The sequence below is a fragment of the Gadus macrocephalus genome, chromosome 16 (assembly GCF_031168955.1).
Source record: "Gadus macrocephalus chromosome 16, ASM3116895v1".
Taxonomy (NCBI): domain Eukaryota; kingdom Metazoa; phylum Chordata; class Actinopteri; order Gadiformes; family Gadidae; genus Gadus; species Gadus macrocephalus.
Window position 1 is genome coordinate 9,561,884 of NC_082397.1, and position 19,306 is coordinate 9,581,189.

Here is a 19,306-nt window from a genome sequence, read left to right on the forward strand (position 1 = left end):
ATTTGAATCTGCATCCCTCTCTGTATTTCAGCCAGAGCAGATTCCATTAACAATTTTCATACGCAATATGGGATGGAATTTGAGCGCAACCAAAACAATCTTATCCGCGTCCATTCCAATCATCTTTGTTTTCATAAGGATGTGGTACACTTTGCATTCCAGTTTAAGAAACCAAAATAATTGAGGACATTGTTTGTATTTCTCACACGTGCGCTCTTTAACCAGCCCGTGTCCTCGTCTGACCGCTGCATTAGGCCGTAACTTCGACAAGGACGGGGACCTGAAGGACTGGTGGACACCCGGCTCCACCCGCAAGTTCCTGGACCTCTCAAAGTGCATGGTGGAGCAGTATGGCAACTTCTCCTGGGACCTGGCCAATGGACTCCATGTAGGTCACTCAAAGGTCACATATTATACCACCAGGTGCGGGTGCGATTAGCCATTACAAGCCGTTTTGAATCACACCTGGGCCTGTCAACCTAGGTGTATGATGGATACTGGGTAATAATGTCCACTGGGTAGGCTGGTAGGCTGACCTATCCAGCATACGTCAAGGCTGACACGTCAACTTGTGATGTCACTAAAACACAGGAAGAGGCGGATTTTCAAAACCTTTAAGAAGAGTACTTAGTATTGTGTAGCGTCTTATCCTAGCTATCTTTGTTGTATATGGGGAATGTGTTATATATTGTTAGCGCTTGGCACTTGGTTCAATGAAAATCCTTACTGTAATGACAGCGATATATTCTAATTTCTCTTTCTTCTGACAAATGTACTTATTGTATCTTTCTGTATCTTCTCGCTTCGGCTAAATGCCCCAAATATAAAATGTAAATGTAGTTCCTATTGGATGTGGGGCCGGTTAATTTAGACGCGCACTTGAATTCTTGGGGACCGTCAAAGAAAGTTCACACATTAAATGTGTGTCAAAGGTACAGCTGTGTAACAATCTATCGAATAAGTTGGTAGCCGAGCACTCAGCGAGAGGATTCAGCCTTTGCAGCCAAGCTTATCTTCCTTCAGTTTACTCTTAATGTTTTTGCTATTATGAACCCCCGTTCTCTCCATTACCATTCAAAAGCTTTTTCTATTTTTACCTTGTCTATCCTTTCACTTGTCTCCATTTTTTTCAGGACTCTTCCATTTTGTAGCTCACCTCGGCTCCTAAAGCTTTACACTGACACATTTTCATATTTTATGATAACATATTGCAGCTAGAAAACCAAACTTGAACACGTCTTTCTTTCTTTCGTTCCAAAAGATAAATGGAAACAACACCCTCGGAGAGAATATTGCTGACAACGGTGGCATACAGCAAGCATATAAGGTAACAAACAACGATAACAAATGATCACATTACCTACTATTGTAATAAAAAATATCTAACTTTCATTTCCCTGTAATATCAGGTGATTATTCGATGATTTTTCTGCAATTCTGAGGATAATTCCCTTTGTTGTTTCGTTGCGAAGGCCTACCAGAACTATGTGGTCAGACACGGAGAGGAGCCGTCGCTACCTGGCATAGACCTTTCCAACGACCAACTCTTCTTTCTCAATTTCGCTCAGGTAATGAATGTATCAAAGAACACGAAAGTCAGGTTCAGTTAGTAAGATTATACTGTAACCGTTTATATAACGTGTTTATAATATGTATATTTTTTACTTTTATCTCCTTCAGGTTTGGTGTGGAACCCACCGACCCGAGCAGGCTGTGAATTCACTCAAAGTGAACGTTCACAGTCCAGGCAAGTTCAGGTATGTACCCGCTAACCATTAAAACAGGGGGTTGGGTATCCAGACATATTTCGCACAGGACCTAACCAGTTCATCCTTGTGTATGCCACAGGGTGCTTGGTTCCCTCCAGAACTGCCCAGAGTTTGCCAAAGCCTTTAGCTGCAGGAAGAAAAGCTACATGGTTCCGGACAAAATCTGCCATGTCTGGTGATGTCTGGCTGTGCCTCTTGGGGAAAGCAGAGATGCTGCTGGCGGGAGAGGAGAGAGGCCAGCTGCACCTCCTGCATCTCCCTCCTCCCCCTGACTGTTAGAGCACTCACAGTGGGCTAGAGATGGAGACTCTTTCCCCCCTCAGATCTCTGCTGGATGGACCTGCACAGCCCGCCAGCGTCACAGTGGCGCATGGGGGAGAGCGACCGCGGACTGTGCCCCTGGGGACAGCAGAGCGCTGATTCTCTGACTCTCTGACTCATCGAATGGGCTTCACTCCGTCAGCCTCGTTATACAGTGCTTCTCTCCTCTCAGCGGGGTTTAATCATTCTGTCACAGGTTTGCCAATAGCACAACTCTATCTCTATTTGTATTCTTTTTTGTGATTGTGTCATTTCTATTCATAACTCAGTGTGAAGGGCTTATTTTTTTTAAAGCATATTCATCGATATACGTCCAACCTTTGTTCAGGTAGGAATAAATCGAAAACACACACACTTTCTTGCGCGGATGCGTCTGACAAAGGGTCTGACGTTAACGTTTTTGATTTTGTCTTTGAATTATAATTGTGTGGAAATTGTCAAATCTATCTGCCATGGGCTGGTGGCCAGTATGTCATTTTTGACCCAGGTCTGACACAATGGACAGCACTCAAATCTTTAGGTTTGATTCTCACCCTAATATACTCATAATGTACATCAAGGAGGTTAATCATCAGCTACTTTTGGTAATTATAATTATTTAAAGCAAGATTGAATATTTAAGAACATATGCATTTATTGACATACTTAACGGACAACATTTAAACAATTGCATATCAATCAACAATGTTTTTATTATAAACGCAAAAACGTTTTTTGTGTTTTAAATTCAACCAAGATAAGTAGACACCTTATTTCCTAAATATGTCGTAATCTGTAAATCAGAGATTCAACAGACACTGCACTCATGTGCTCTCTAGGTTTCTCCAAGCTGTGTGTGTGTGTCTGTGTCTGTTTGTCGGTCTGTATGCTGGCATGCCTGTTCATGTGTGTTGAGATTGTTCTGTGTCAAAAGTTGTAAGCACATGGCAGAAGAATAGTTATGCCTTACAATGTAAGTGGTGCTCTGTGTTTGTGTGTGTGCATGTGCCTTTGTGTGTGTGTGCGATTGTTTAAACGTGTGTGTGACTGTTTGAGTATGTGTATGTGTGTGTTTGTGTGTGTCTGTGCATGTGTGTGTGAGTGTGTGTGATCATTTGTGTCTTTGTGTGTCTGTGCATGTTCTTGTACTGCGCCAATGATTGATTTAAAATGGTTCTCCATTCAATCCCATTGATCCAGGATGATGGATACGGCCAATTTCCCTTACTCAAGCTGCAGTCAAAACACCGTACCAGAATGTCTAATAAGAGTGTTTGACTCCTTAACCCGCGGGAAGCGCCCTTACTAAAGTTGGAACAGGATGCATGTACTTGTATGAATGCAACACAAAACTAAGCCAATGGAAGGATTCACCAAGAGCATTTCATCATTTATATTATGAATTACAACACAAGCTGTGATAGAAGCACAACACATCTATAACACTGTTTTTCGTCGCCTATTATGTGTGTAAATGTACACACTTTGAAATGTACTTCGAAAGGCAAACCAATGCTTCAGATTGTATACGAAGACCTCCGTTGACATCTTGGACTTTTATGGTTTCCTTTGTTTATTTTCATTGATTAATGTCATTCTAGCAGATATGTTCATAGGTTTCTCTTTCCCTCACACAATCCACTCATAGTAAAACAGACAGAAATACCTCAGTTGCCTGTATTTAGATACTTTGTAATAATAAAATTGATACTGAGAAACTCAAGGGTTGATTTTTTATTTTACCTTGAAAATAAATCTAAATGAAAAAAACAACGTCTGTTATTAGATTTCTTCCTGGCATTATTTGGTATTCTTCATGTGTTCCACCAAGTATCATGTTTAATGAATGAGCTTGTGTATATATATATATATATATATATGTGTGTATATATATATATATATATATATATATATATATATGTGTTTGTGTCTGTGTGTGTGTGTGTGTGTGTTGTGTAGGGGGCGAGAACCAGCTGGTATGATTCTCTGTAATGTATCTGTGTGTTTCTGTTTCCATGTTTCTGTTTGTGTGTGTGGTCGGCTGCACATGAACGTAAGTGTGTCTATCTGTTTGTGTTGGTGTGCAATCTGTTTGTGTGGGTGAATCTATGTGTGCGTCTGTGTGTGTTTGCTTGAGTGAACACGTGTAAATGTATGTGTGTGCGTGTGTTTGTCTGTGCATGTGTGCATGCCCATGTATGTGTGTGTGTGTGTGTGTTTGTGTGTCTGAGAGGGCATAAATGTGTTTGTGTGCATGCTTGTGTGAGTGTTTGTGTGTGCATACATGCATGCTGTGTGTATGTGTGTTTGTGTGTGAGAGAGCATGAGTGTGTTTACGTGCTTGTGTGTGTTTGTGTGTGTGTGTTTGTGTGAGTGTGTGTCTGTTCTCGAGCTGTGTGGGAGTGTTTAGATGCAGTGGAGTCGTAGTTCTCCCCTTCCTATGGCTTTATGGGCATCCCGCCTCCAGCTTTTTCATATCATTAGGCGTCGACATTTTCTACGTGAAGAAACACTGCTCTGTTTGCCTTATGCATTAAAGCCTTAAGAGAATAAACTACATTTGGGAGGCAACGGCTGGCCAATTCATAGCACCACTAAAAAAACAAATAGGCCACTGCAAGTTAATGGCAGAGGACTCTAATGCAGGTTAACGGTAGAAGACACTAATGCAGGCTAATGTTAGAAGACACTAATGCATGCTAATGTTAGAAGACGCTAATGCAGGTTAAGGGTAGAAGACACTAATGCAGGTTAAGGGTAGAAGACACTAATGCAGGTTAAGGGTAGAAGGTGCTAATGCAGGTTAATGGTATAAGATAACCAATGCAGGTTAATGGTATAAGATACTAATGTGGGTTAATGGTATAAGATAACCAATGCAGGTTAATGGTATAAGATACTAATGCAGGTTAATAGTAGAGGATACTTCATCAGTTGCTCCAGTAACAGCCCCCAGGGACTACAGATGAAAAATAGTTTTTAAACTAAATCTGGTACATTTATTTCTTCGATGCAATGGCTATGTTGATTAATGCACATTGTTTTTTATTAAAATATAAAAATAAAAATAAAATGTTGTTTTTATTATGGATTTACATGAAGCTCTTCAGAGATAAAAGTTTGTTTATACTTTGATCATGCATCTTTAAAGTGTATGCCAACAATTTAAGCTAGACTAATGACTGAAACTTTTTATTGCTCCATCCAATGGGCTGAATGGACAACAGCATTCCCCTTCTTCTGATCATATAATTTAGTCGACACACTCTGTAATTACATTTTACAGCTGCCCATGTGTGCCCTACAACCATAAAAGCATAAATCTGTATGGTTAGAGCATTGTTGTATTCTTAAAACAGCGGCCTGAGGAATCTTCAAAGTAAAATAGTTTAAATGTCTTAAAGGCAGTTTTGACAGAGAAAGTGCCAGTTGAAACACAGTTGAATTAACGCAGGCATTTCCTGTCCAGTCACCACGACGCGAATCACTGAACCAGAGAGTCGTCTCACCCCAGTAAGTTGGCAGCGCTGCCTCTCTCGCCCTCTGTGTCTCTCTCCCCCTGTGTCTCTCACTGGCGGGCAACACAGCTTACATTACAACACCTCAGCATGTTCCTGAGAGGCCCCCAGAAGAGGGCCCCCAGCCAAGGGCCTGTCCTCATCCTGGATCGCAGAAGGGCAACAGCCTGATGTCCCCAGCTAGTGATTGAGTGAGTGGGAACATGTTCAGCAACAGCAGGGGGCCAGGCCTCAAATCAAAATACATGGAATGGACTTCAATCAGGACATGTTGAACATATTTTATGTGTGTTGAACGGACGCGTTACCGCCTGTTATGTTTGAGTTATGGAGGCAGATTTCAACAATATTTTCTCAGCCTGGTGACTTTTCCCCTTCCCCATCTCTCCCGCACCAGAAATGTTTCTTTCTTTTTTATTGCCCCCCTCGTAATTAACTACTGACTCAGGTTTCCACCCATGTGCCCTTTGGGTGACCCTGATAGTGTGTGCTGTGGTATGTGTGTCTGTGTGTGTGTGTGTGTGTGTGTGTGTGTGTGTGTGTGTGTGTGTGTGTGTGTGTGTGAGTGTGTGTGTGTGTGTGTGTGAGTGTGTGTGTGTGTGTGTGTGTGTGTGTGTGTGTGTGTGTGTGTGTGTGTGTGTGTGTATGTGTGTGTGTGTGTGTGTGTGTGTGTGTGTGTGTGTGTGTGTGTGTGTGTGTGTGTGTGTGTGTGTGTGTGTGTGTGTTTTTGCATGTCAGTGGGTGGACCATATACTCTAAGCCACTGGATCGCAAGATCAGTATATGTGTGACAGCTATTGGTGTTTGACATGTCAGAGGATATGTATGTAAAGAAAAACACACACGTCATGTTTCACACACACACCAAGAAACTCACACAGATAAAGACATACAAACCTGGTTGAACTACACAATGTACGTACCTTAGACACTAAATGAGCAAATAGATAAGTAGATTTTTGCGTTCACATCAAGAGGAATGCTAAATCTGGATTCTGAAATTGTACTAATTAGCTAACTATGTTATTACGATCATAAGCAAAGGGTGAAAAGAGACGTTACATTCCTTTTCATTTCCTACAACTGAAAGCCATTCACCCCGCAGAGCAAAGGCTAATTCTGAACATGTATTATCAACAGAATACATTACATTTACATTTACATTTAGCCGACACTTTTATCCAAAGCGACTCAGAATAAGTCCATTTGTCAGAAGAAGAGAAAAAATATATCGCCGTCGGTACAGTAAGGATGTTCATAGAACCAAGTGCCAAGTACTAACAATTGCTAGGTTAACCCATTCCTTGTACACAAAAAAAGAGCTAAGATAAGATGCTACACAATGCTAAGTACTATTTTTATGTGCAAGGACGTACAAATGCAAAAAGTGCATACATTAAGTGCCAGTAACTGATCTACTTGCCACAGAGATTGGCAATGGATATTGGCCTAAGTAATGAGCCAAATAATGTCAACAATCCATTGGGAGATTACAATATAGGGGAATTAAAACAATGACTAGAAAATTGAGTTTTCGTAAATGTATGCAGCCTGTATAAAAATACAGGCTGCATACATTTACTGAAATGAGGATTCCTACAACTCCATGGTGTTCCAAATGCCACCACTGCTACGGTTCTCACCTCTCCTGTCCTCATTTGATTGGCTACAGAGAGACAGGCAGCTTAAAGCACACTGCAAGTCACACACACACACGCACGCACGCACGCGCACACACACACACACACACACACACACACACACACACACACACACACACACACACACACACACACACACACACACACACACACACACACACACACACACACACACACACACACACACACACAATTCAATTAAACCGAAGTCTGAAATGCATCCCTGATTGAGTGGCCGTGTGCGTGTTGTGTTAACACATCCATTGCTGTATGTAAAACAGCGACATCATCTGGATGCTTAGGGGCGGTGCAAATGCATTTGGACGGTTGTTAGTTGGATATGACTAAATAAAACAATATCATGAAAGGATTAGTTTCGGTCAAGAATGTTCATGATTGGATGTTATTGAGGTAAGTTGGTGTTAGCTGCTTCTGACTAGTTTAAACCAATGTTAATATTCCTGGATTCCACTTTTACCAGTGTGGCTAACCTCCACAATTCATCCTACCACCGCTTGCAACCCTGTCCCAGCTACAGGTACACTCACACATGTTGGTCAGTCCCAACATGATTGACATGTCTACCTTGTTTAGGAAGCTGCTGGCTGAAGGGACAGAGATGGCCTGTATCTGTGAGGGCCACAACTTTGGAACCAGAACCTGGGTTCTGATCGGAGCACCTGGAACCTGCTGTGTTACTGTGTGTGGGTGTCTGTGGGTGTGTTTCTGTGTTTGTGAGTGTAGTTGTGTATCTATTTGCGTGCATGTTTACATGTATGTGTGTGTGTATGTGTGTGTGTCCGTGTGTGTGTGTGTGTATATGTATGTGTATATATAGTATGTGTATGTTTGTGTGCGTGTGTGCGTGCGTGCGTGTGTGTGTGTGTGCGTGCGTGTGTGTGTTACTGTGTGTGATACTGCGTGTGTATGTGTGCATGCGTATGAGCTTGTGCGAATGTATGTGTGTGTGTGTGTGTGTGTGTGTGTGTGTGTGTGTCTGTGTGTGTGTGTGTGTGTGTGTGTGTGTGTGTGTGTGTGTGTGTGTGTGTGTGTGTGTGTGTGTGTGTGTGTGTGTGTGCTTCGGGATAGAACATCTGTTGTCTTGGGGAATGTCAGCCAGTGGACATTCTCACAAGCGCCCAAGCATTCCGGCAGGGAGGAAGGAACGGTGGGCTAGTCGACACGTGATCGGAATTATGGAAGCAGAGAACGATGTCAGAGCCCGGGGCCTCTCGGCACGATGCCATGTGGATTACCTGACTAATGACCCATTAGAGGTGGGGAACCCCTCCCCCTTTCTCATTATCAACCTTGTTAGTGTGAATTTGGCGTAGGAATGGAAATACTTTGATCTACTTTGAGGGGGGGGGGGGGGGGCGTTTTAAATTAAGCCAGCAGCATGAGTTGTATAAACACACAAAGGATATTACCTGTTCTAAAACCCTGCACTCCACACTTCTCGGAATACATCAAAAGAAGTGTGCTTATTTTTGCAGTTAGTGTGTGTGTTTTTATGTACAAACCGGTGTTTCTTAAGTGTTTCTGTATATTTGTTTTATGATTGTGTTTTGTGTTTGGTGTGTGCGTGTGTATGGATGCGTGTATGTTTCTTTGTGTGCATGGGTATTTTTTTTTTTCAGTTGTGTTTACAATTTTTATGGTCATACTGCAGTCTTTAAAACCTAAGGCCCTACACAAGGCTTGCTGTGGAAAAATCCCCTGATAGTTTTCTGTAAAGGAATGCATTATAAATGTGTCACATTTCCGATCATATTTAGAGCTTGAATCTGCAAAGAAACTTTAAGACGCTGCATGGCAGCAATCAACGCAGAAGTGTAATTGTCGTCGTTAAGAAAGATGCTCTTATAAAGACTTGTCAAAAAGTCGATGCAGTCGTAATCATGGATATTCAGTGTAATGTTTTTTTTTTTTTTCAGTGTAATGATTTTTTTTTGTAATGTATCAAATTCAACATTCATGAATGCAAAACTATATCCTTCCCCTTCCAATATGAGAGCATGTACAGTATGAACTGCACAAAGCCTGGTATGGAGAGCATATAACAACATATAACAAATAACATATCTAGGCTTCTTTCATCACAGGCATAGAGCCATGTTTTTTATTAGGCCTGTTTGAAGCACAACCTTTGCACTTTTTTAATTAGAAGAAAAAAATATTTACAATGGTCATTCAGCATACACTTTATTTCAAAGCAAGTTTCAGTTTTTTCTTTAAGATACACGTTATAAAGCAGGCGGGGGGGGGGGGGGGGAGGGTTGTTATATTTCAAGGGAGTCAAAAACGTAAACCGCTAGACCATTGTACCCAACCAACGCACGAGCCAACATTCAGATAGGCCAACACACTGGAACCTTGTCGGTTTTATTTCAAACAGCGTTCAACAAAAATCAGACTCCATTTACTTGAAACCCATATTGCAATTGATTTTTTTTTCTGCAAAAGTGAGGACAAATGAGAGGAATGCAATTCAGCCCGTAAGCCATCCCAAGCTTCAGCAGAATTTAAAATAACTCACGGATAAATTCTAGTGGACCTAAAGCGAGTGTGGGTTAGGGCGATGTCAACAGCTGAGTGTGCTGGCCACAGTGCACTCATTGAATTTTATCCCTTAAAGGATGCTGTATTGACGTGTACGGCTGCTGATAGGAACTTGGCCATCTTACTTATCTTTGTACACGCTAGAGCTTTCTGTGCTAGGCTCCAGCTTCTTGTGGCTGGTACGGCACAACATCTCCCTGCTGCTGATGAGCTTGATTCATACCGTGTTTCGAACTATCCCTAACTGTCGTCAGGGTCTGTACTAAATCGCCTACCGTACTTGTTCACCAAACTGCACACCGTGCACACACACTTTTTAGGGATCGAATGGGATACAATTCCTATCAAAATCCCCATTCTCTGTGGATCAGGTCCCAGATGTGTGCAGTTCCTGGAGTTCTGTCGGAATGTGCCCCCTCGGGGGATGATGCACAGCTGGGGCTGGCTGCTCAGCGCTCGCTGGAGGGTCCTGGAACTCAAGCCAGCTCCATCCATCTCTGTCCAAAACCCAAGGTCAATGTCACATTCATCTCAAACTAATCATGGACATTGACACACATGCACAAACACATTCATGTTTGTAGAGTAAAGAAAACCGGGAAGCAGGCATTCCTACCTTCAGAAAATGTACAAGGAATGAAATGGAAAATAAGTGGTTGCCATTTTTTTTCATGTGATTAAAATGACATTTTTTAAGAGGGGGAAGTAGTGCGAGACCAGATAGTAAAGCTAAAGCGTCACCTTCATACTCAAGCGGAGGGCAAGACCAAACTAGGAACGGGAGGCCAAACAGTTAAAAAGGCAAACTATGCCTCTCATGCAATCACTGCAAATCACAGCAAAAACGACTTTTACTACCCTAGGCCCGAGGGTCCAAATAAAGTCTGAAATCAAAGGACAGATCTTGAGAGAGATCAGGTGGAGAGGGCGGAGGGCCCAGGAAGGGGAAGGAGGAGAGGACACGAGGAGGACCAAGAAGGAACACTCAAGGTATAATTGGATGAACACTCACTGATTAAATAAGGGACATGACAGGGTACTCCTGGAAATGACAGCTCTCTCCCTCTTCATTCTTTAACCCTTCTCTCATCTTTAATAGGGCTCTCTAATCCATACGCCCTACTCAGCAGGGCCCACACACACACACACACACACACACACACACACACACACACACACACACACACACACACACACACACACACACACACACACATACAAGCATGTTTTAGTCCATCTCGTTTGGAATGGGTTTTATATGATATGAAAGTGAGGGTCAGAGTGATTGTTTGATTCTGCTATATACATGGCGTCTACGCAGAAATGTCCATGATTTTTTGTGATGTTGAGAACTTTTGGTGAAATTATTAGTTGTTTTGGCTTGGTTGCACTTTAATAACATATCAAATTAATTATTTATGAAATAATTGCAGCTGACATAAACATCGAAAGGAAAATCATAATTGCATCATCTATTTTAAAAAAGATTGTCCCCAGCAATCTAAATTAGTCCTCTTGGGTTTTACTCAATTGCTTTGTGTACCTTAAATTGCTCTCTTGCAATGTGCTCAACGCAAAAAAAAACAAAGTCATCTTCCTCCCAGTTTTAATCAGAGGACAAATCCCCTCCCATGTGGCTGTTATCCAAAGGAAACATTTTCGCTATATCAGAGGGCAGTTCTTCTTTCTGCTTTCCTCTGTGGTAGGAAATGTCTCGCTGCCACACATACCGCCAATCCAGGGGGCAAAGTGGGTCTCTTTTCTTAACGCAAAATTTCTCATTGCTGTCAATTGTTATGCATATGTTTATGTTCCGACCAGGATATAGAAAAGAGAACTCAGACCTTAAACCTGAAAGAGTTTTAGTTTTACAAATGTTTTGGTTATTTTTCTATGAGTCAATAATCGGAATGTCTTATTTCCTATCAAGGGAACAAGATTGTTTGATGCAGATGCATTCTGAAATGTTAACCCTTTGTACTGATCGTGTCTGCCTGCCTTTCTACCATCCTCTCTCTTGCTGTTCCCTGAGGTGCCCTCTTCCCTCCAGTAATGTGTGTCTTCTCCTGGCTCTGGTTTCTCTGTGGCCTCCATGGGTTGGTCACAGGAGAAGGGGGGCCCTGCAAGCTGATGGCGGGGCCCGTCTCAGGAAGTGTTTATCAGAAAGGAGATATAGTGATCGGAGGTCTGTTTCCTGTGCATGTGAGGGCACCACAGCCTGAGACGGACTTTCGGGATGTCCGGGTAAACGGAGCGTGTTCTCTGTAAGCAGAAACCTTAAGATCAAAATCAAAGGGGAAAAAGTCACACGTTTCCTTGTGACTTTGTGTTCATCACTATTGTCAGACCTTTACAGGGCTATGTCTCGTATTATTTATATTCCAAGTGTCCTTTTGTCCTTTCCTGTCTCTAGTTTTAACCAGCGAGCATACCGCTGGCTGCGCACCATGGTTTTTGCAGTGGAGGAGATTAACAGTGACCCTCACCTCCTACCCAACCTGACACTGGGCTATCTGGCAGCAGACACCTGCCTGGCTGAGAGCACCACGCTCTCCACAGCCTTGACCATGGTGACCGGCCTTCAGGTTTCTAGAGCCGGCGACGGATGCCAATCTGCCCCTGCTGTCCCAGTTATCATTGGGGATGTACGGTCCTCCTCCTCCATGGTTATTGCAGACACTCTCGGGGTGTTTGAAATACCAATGGTAACGGGAACTATGATAACATAATCACACTGAGGAGCTTTATAATAAGTAGTAAAATCCGATAATCTCAATGGTGAATCCTCTCTCTGCTTTTGTTGTTTTCCCTCAGGTGAGCTACTTGGCTTCTTGTGTGTGCTTAAGTAATAGTCTGAAGTACCCGCGCTTCTTCCGCACAATGCCCAGCGATGCCTTGCAAGCCCGGGCAATGGCCAAGTTGTTGCAACTTTTAGGCTGGTCCTGGGTGGGCCTTGTCTCGGCAGACGATGATTATGGCAGGTTTGCCATTCAGATACTAATGGAGGAGCTCAGGGGAACTGGAGTATGTGTCGCCTACCACAGAGTGGTTCCAAGGGTAAAGGCCTGCTGCTGTTCTCTCTGTCAGTTACTACAGCCTTAATTTACCACTGAGTCCAAGCTTAGAGCCCCTATACGTGTGACTCGAACCAAACCCCTCTGACTCCTGATGTTTTATATCCAAGGGGTACAGAGGAGAGGAGATGAGAGAAATGGTTGAGACTATCAAGAAGTCCTCTGCAAAAGTGGTGGTGACCTTTATCATTGATCAGGATGCCAAGGTAAATGCATACAACATGTAGATACAGTATTATGTGTGTTTAGAGAATAGACTAGTACACACACACACACAAATTAGTTGCATGGACACAATAACGAGTGCCTTTCTCTCTTTCTTCAGGCCTTGCTGGAAGAGGTGGTTCGCCAGAAAATAACAGATAAACAGTGGCTCGCTAACGATGCCTGGGTCACATATGCTACCCTGTCTGTTCCTCAAAACATACCCTCCTTAGCCGGAACCCTGGGGTTTGCCCTGCGTAAGGCGGAAATCCCTAACCTAGGGTATTTTCTGACTCAAATACACCCTGCTACATTCTCTCTTGACCCTGACCCTTTCAAGCAACAGCTGTGGGAGGCGCTGTTTGGATGCTCACTGAGAGTTATATTTGGTACTTCAGAAAAACCCTGTTTGGGTTCTGAAAAGATAGGTATGCTCAAGCAATTGTAAGAAAGAAGAATGTGCAGAATTGTTAATTTTTCTCCAACTCTGCCCGTGTTTCTTTTACATCTATTGTATAATCTTTACTTAGCTGTGGGGGAGAGTACGTACGCAGATGTGTCCCAGCTCAGAGCCACCTACAAAGTCTATAAGGCTGTGTATGCTATTGCCCATGCTATCCAGGATATGCTGGCCTGTTCGCCTGGAAGAGGTCTCTTAGTAAATGGCCAGTGTCCTGATGTCAGAAAGCTACACCCCTCTGAGGTACCTCAAGTTTTACATGTTAGAATGTACATGTTAGAAACATGTGCATTCATTGTTTTGGATATAACATTTACCTTACCACTTAAAGGACAGTATCACATGCTTTAAGCAGAACTGAAATTATGAAAGTGAAATTCTTTGTCAGCTTTCTCTCTATCTACGAAGGGTAAACTTCACCACATCATTGGGGGAGCAGTTATACTTTGATGAAAACGGAGACCCGCCTGCCTCATACGACATTTTGAACTGGCACGTGACACAACAGGGAAAGGTGGAGTTTGTCAACGTCGGACATTTTGTGTCCTCAGAAGGCTCGGGTGGTCAGTTTCACATCGACATGGGCAGGGTTATCTGGGGTGGAGGACAGGGAGACAAGGTGTGTGTGCTGAAGTTTTTTTACTCTTGTTAATAGCTGATTCGAAAACATCAGAAGGTAAATGTACATAGTGTAATTGATGAGAGACTGTCCTTTTTCACGATGTAGGTACCTGTGTCTATATGCAGCACACCTTGTCCTGCTGGTACAAGAAAGGCTGTGCAGAAAGGCCGACCAGTGTGCTGCTTTGACTGTGTGCGTTGTCCCGGGGGGGAAATCAGTAATGAAACAGGTACTGCAGAGATACAACCCACTCACTACTGCTTTGACAATCTCCCCTCTTTCATGACACTTCATCATGTATAATTGTACCTTCTACCTCTCCCCCACCTCTAGGATCAACTGATTGCATTAGGTGTCCCGAGAGATTTTGGTCCAATTCAGATCGTACAGACTGCCTGCCCCAGCAGGTTGACTTCCTATCCCATAATGATATTATGGGTATAATCCTTTCAATCATTTCTGTTGCTGGGGCAGCACTGTCTGCTGCCACCTTCACTACCTTCTTTTATTTCCGCCACACGCCTTTAGTAAGGAGTGAACTGTTCATAAATGCTTTCTTACAATACTATCTATATTTTACAGAAATGTAATCTTATAAATGGGATGCATACAACAAGGTAACGCACCTTACAATAATAAAAAACGAACCCTCCTCCTAAGGTACGAGCCAACAACTCTGAAGTCAGCTTCATGCTCCTGGTGTCACTGAAGCTGTGCTTCCTGTGTGCCCTGGCCTTCATTGGGCGCCCAGTGGCATGGTCCTGTGCCCTGAGACACACCCTGTTTGGGATCAGCTTTGTGCTGTGCATCTCCTGCCTGCTCAGCCGTACGGTGGTGGTCCTGGTGGCCTTTCGCTCCACGCTACCCGGGGAAAACCTCATGCGCTTCTTTGGCCCTGTGCAACAAAGACTCGGCATCTCAATTTGCACCCTGGTTCAGGTAAATCATGTCAGCGTTTGTTCACATAGATCTACGTGATGTAACACCTTTTCTTAACCATTGTAGTCATGACCCTCTCCAGTCGTCTTCCATTTCCTGACCGATAGGTGTTGATATGTGTACTGTGGCTGGTCCTGGCCCCACCCCATCCCGCAGAGAGAGGTGTTCGGGAGAATCGAGGACCCAAGATAGTCCTTGAGTGTGACGTGGGCTCTGTGGTTGGCTTTGGTCTTGTGCTGGGGTACATAGGCTTCCTGGCCTGCCTCTGTCTCCTACTGGCTTTCCTGGCTAGGAAACTACCTGACAACTTCAATGAGGCCAAGCTCATCACCTTCAGCATGCTGATCTTCTGTGCTGTCTGGGTGGCCTTTGTCCCAGCCTACATCAGCTCTCCAGGGAAGTACACTGTGGCTGTGGAGATCTTTGCCATCCTGGCTTCTAGTTATGGCCTGCTGCTGTGCATCTTCGCCCCAAAGTGCTTTATCCTCCTTCTAAGGCCTGAGAGAAACACCAAGAAACAGCTGATGGCCAGATGAATACCAAAAAATAAACATGAAACTGATTTTAAATTATTCACAAATTGTATCACAAAAAACTCATGGTAACGTTTAAGGTTGGGTTAAGGTTTACACTTGATTAAACTGAAGATGAAGTGTAAACCTTCATGTTACTTTCCAAGATGAATGCTTGTGTTAATACATAAAACAATGAACAAATGAGTTGTGTTGTTTAAGCACTAGAAAAACTTTCAAGTCATATGTTCATCCCACAAATTGTATTTCCCATATGGGATAAATAAAGGACTATGGTTGTTAATCCTATTGTTTCTCATGAATACTGGAAATGTTCTTAAGAAAGTTATTGCATGACTAAAATATAATTTACACTGTAAGCATCTCTGTTTATTTTCATTATTTTCATTTTTGCTGAATGAGATTAGTTTCCCCTTGTGTCAATTGCCAATAGGACCACTGATATGTTGAATACAAATACAAATCAAGCTGTATCATCTCTGATAAAGAAGTAGAAATGAGTACATACAATTAATCCATTTACATTTCGGGCATTTAGCAGACACTTTTATCCAAAGCAGCTTACAATTACTACATTTCCCAGAAGAAGGAAAAACAACATAACGCTGTCGGCACAGTAATCCCTAATATATGAATATATTTCAACTTGACCACAGGCATGAGGCCAAAAACAGTCGAGTGGAAATTGGATCTTGGGGGATATGTGGGTGATTCCAGGACTTTTATCACCACCACCATACTCAAATTGGATAGAGATGTTTTCCCATGAATGTAATGCATTTTTTATTGAAGTGACATTTTTGGACGTCTTTACGTTGTCCCCAAAAGGCAGATATGTTCCTGTTCCAACACCACAAAATACATTGAATTTAAGTAATTTCAACAAATGTCACAAACAGGAAGGGGATACAAGATGAACTTTTCACCTGGTTGTAATAAAGGCAAGCTTCTATGCTCAGGATATAAACAAAGCTTTTCTTCTGAGTAGACCAAATAAAATCCGTCAGTACCTTTCACAGAATTGCTTGGGGAATACAATCATAGGCCTTACCTATAAAACAGATATAGACCTGATATTCAAGCGCATATACAGCACAATAAGCTGCTTGAGAATCAATATCTGGTTAATTGTTACACTGCCACACAATTACACAAAGTCACTTCAGAATCTGAACGCAGATTGGGTGATTTCCCAGCTTGTCTTGAGTCACCAGATGTTTTCCTGCTTAAAACCCAATAACAAGTGATTCACTGTGACCTTTTGAACCACCTTGCAAATCCCTGTGTTTGCAACTGACTGCATCATCAGCCTGTTCCCATGGCGGTACCTATAGGCAGCCAGTCTCCATCACCTCTGTAATACACCAAACTGCCGTTGACAGGCAGCAACCACAGTTCTTGATTACAGCTCTAAGCAGCCCCTTCCATGAACGCATGGCCTATAGCCCGATGCAATTCAGACTCAGCAATCATGGCTGGTGTCCGGATAATAAGGCCTTAGCGATGAATAAACGAAGCAAGACAAATTTGTCAACCTTTGGCTCAAATCGTTCTCTTTTGACTAACCTTAACTTCAATCATGGTTAGCTCATAACTTTACACACACACATGCACACACTGACCGACGCACACACACACACACACACACACTCTCACACACACTCTCACACACACACACACACACACACACACACACACACACACACACACACACACACACACACACACACACACACACACACGCACACACACACACACACACACGCAAACACACACACACACGTACATACACAAATGTTATCTCTGGCCAAGCTTTCATTATTGCTTCATTACTGCTGTAGTTTTTCGGGGCTCCTGGGATCTTGTAATAAAGAACCCAAGCCAAAGTGAAAGGACCTATTGTGGAAAGGGTCTCCTTGTCCTTTAGTTTCCTGGATGTCGGACTCCTCCATGACATTCAATCTTCAAGAATAATTACGAAAATGATTGATTTAGGACAAGGAAGGCACAAGGAAGGATCTAGGAAAACCAACAAGCCCAAGGGATTTAATCTCAGAAAACTGGACAAAAGAAGAAATAAGCCTGCCAGTTTTTTTGTGGCGTTGGAAAGTTTGTGTATTTGTTGTGGTATGATTCAAAATAACTTGAACTGACTCCTTGTGCTAGCCAGATAATCCATTATTTTGTCTCATCCAGCATTGCAATACCCCTTCCATTATATTCATGCTTTATAAGGCTAAACCTCACCTTTCTGTATTTGCTTTACTTTAGAAATAACTTCAGTGATCTAACAGTTTTCACCTATTTATCCTACCGATGCTTATCTGTTAACAGACTGAGAGTACATATTAATTTAATCCTACTTGGTCTTTTTCTGAAGGGTTTTGTACACTTCAGAAAAATAATACGTTATTTTCTATCTTTACACAGCCTTTTCACACAGTGATAAACAATGAAGCCAAGATGGATTGTTTTACACTTGATTGGTTTTGACATTATCATAACATGTAAGTCTCACCAGAAACTAACAAAGCCCTTGTTTTCTGTATCCAGTGAAGACAGGAAAAGGGGGACACTGGAGGGAGAGTTTCAACAAGACCATTATGAACACAATCAATCCATCAATAAAACATAATTAAGCCTTGCAGTTGAATATTACGTACTAAGGAGTATGGAGAATAAAGTATGATAGATTTATATTTCCTATGCTACGAATGCATTTAGCCATTTCTTTCTTTTCCTGTTTGACATCTAACATTGTTTGCATACTCGCCGTCTCCTCGCTGTCACGATTCATTTCTCGTGGACGAGGGATCCCCTGGGAAAACCGTTTTATCGGCCGTTTTATCTGGCATTTTATTTCTCTACTCAGAACAAGAACAAGAGATAACATCTCTGCTGGACGCTCAATATTATTTTAGCGACCGCTGTGGACTGCCAAAAAAGAGAATGCTGATATTTCTGTTGAGGTTTGTTATAATAGGGAACCACCCCACACACTGCTGGAATGTGAAAGGCCTTCAGAGTATAGAAGAGAGGAGATTTAATTTACCAATGACAGCTTAGATTTTTCCCCAGCATACCTCAGCAGTCTATCTGGTCATATCCAAATGATCAAACTCTATAAGGTTAACGTTTGTGTGTGTGTGTGTGTGTGTGTGTGTGTGTGTGTGTGTGTGTGTGTGTGTGTGTGTGTGTGTGTGTGTGTGTGTGTGTGTGTGTGTGTGTGTGTGTGCGTGCGTGTGTGCGTGCGTGCGTGCGTGTGTGCATGCATCATTCATGTTGCTCATGAATCTTAAAGCAATATGAAGAAGGGACATTTAGTGGCACACTATCACCATCCAGTGGTGAAATATAGCAAGTTTGTATAGCAGACTAATTTACATCCTTTCCTATTTGTCTTTCTTATTGTTCATTAAATCATACGATTGCAGGTACAAATGCATTTTAATAAAACAAGCTAAAGCATGATTAAATGGTTTTGTGGGTGATTACATTGCTGTGCCAGCCCCGCAATCGTTCTCTTTCTCACCAAGGACAGTTGCTTAACTCTCAAATGATCTCATACTGCTGGTTTATGAGTGAGACTGTATTGCAGAGATCAGTCTTGACATACAGAGAGACATAGTAGGAATCCAATTAGCAGAGAACCATTTGGGGTTGT

General features: G+C 42.5%; 2 protein-coding genes across 4 annotated transcripts in view; both read left to right on the forward strand.

Annotated features, from left to right (window-relative positions):
* Positions 1-3,792, forward strand: part of LOC132474254 (neprilysin-like) — a 31,655-nt gene extending 27,863 nt beyond the window's left edge. For all 3 annotated transcript variants that reach the window (XM_060074831.1, XM_060074832.1, XM_060074833.1), the window contains exons 19-23: positions 255-388; positions 1,262-1,327; positions 1,473-1,568; positions 1,681-1,757; positions 1,849-3,792. In XM_060074831.1, the coding sequence (XP_059930814.1) occupies positions 255-388; positions 1,262-1,327; positions 1,473-1,568; positions 1,681-1,757; positions 1,849-1,948 (473 nt within the window). In that variant the 3' untranslated portion in view covers positions 1,949-3,792. The remainder of the gene's footprint in view (positions 1-254; positions 389-1,261; positions 1,328-1,472; positions 1,569-1,680; positions 1,758-1,848) is intronic.
* Positions 3,793-11,558: 7,766 nt separating this feature from the next.
* On the forward strand, positions 11,559-15,674 carry LOC132475163 (extracellular calcium-sensing receptor-like). Its single transcript, XM_060076168.1, has 11 exons — positions 11,559-12,074; positions 12,224-12,515; positions 12,625-12,867; positions 12,995-13,090; positions 13,210-13,516; positions 13,619-13,791; positions 13,937-14,167; positions 14,276-14,399; positions 14,504-14,697; positions 14,831-15,109; positions 15,217-15,674. The coding sequence occupies exons 1-11, from the start codon at positions 11,863-11,865 to the stop codon at positions 15,643-15,645; spliced, it is 2,580 nt and encodes an 859-aa protein (XP_059932151.1). The 5' UTR covers positions 11,559-11,862; the 3' UTR covers positions 15,646-15,674.
* The last annotated feature ends 3,632 nt before the right edge of the window (positions 15,675-19,306 follow it).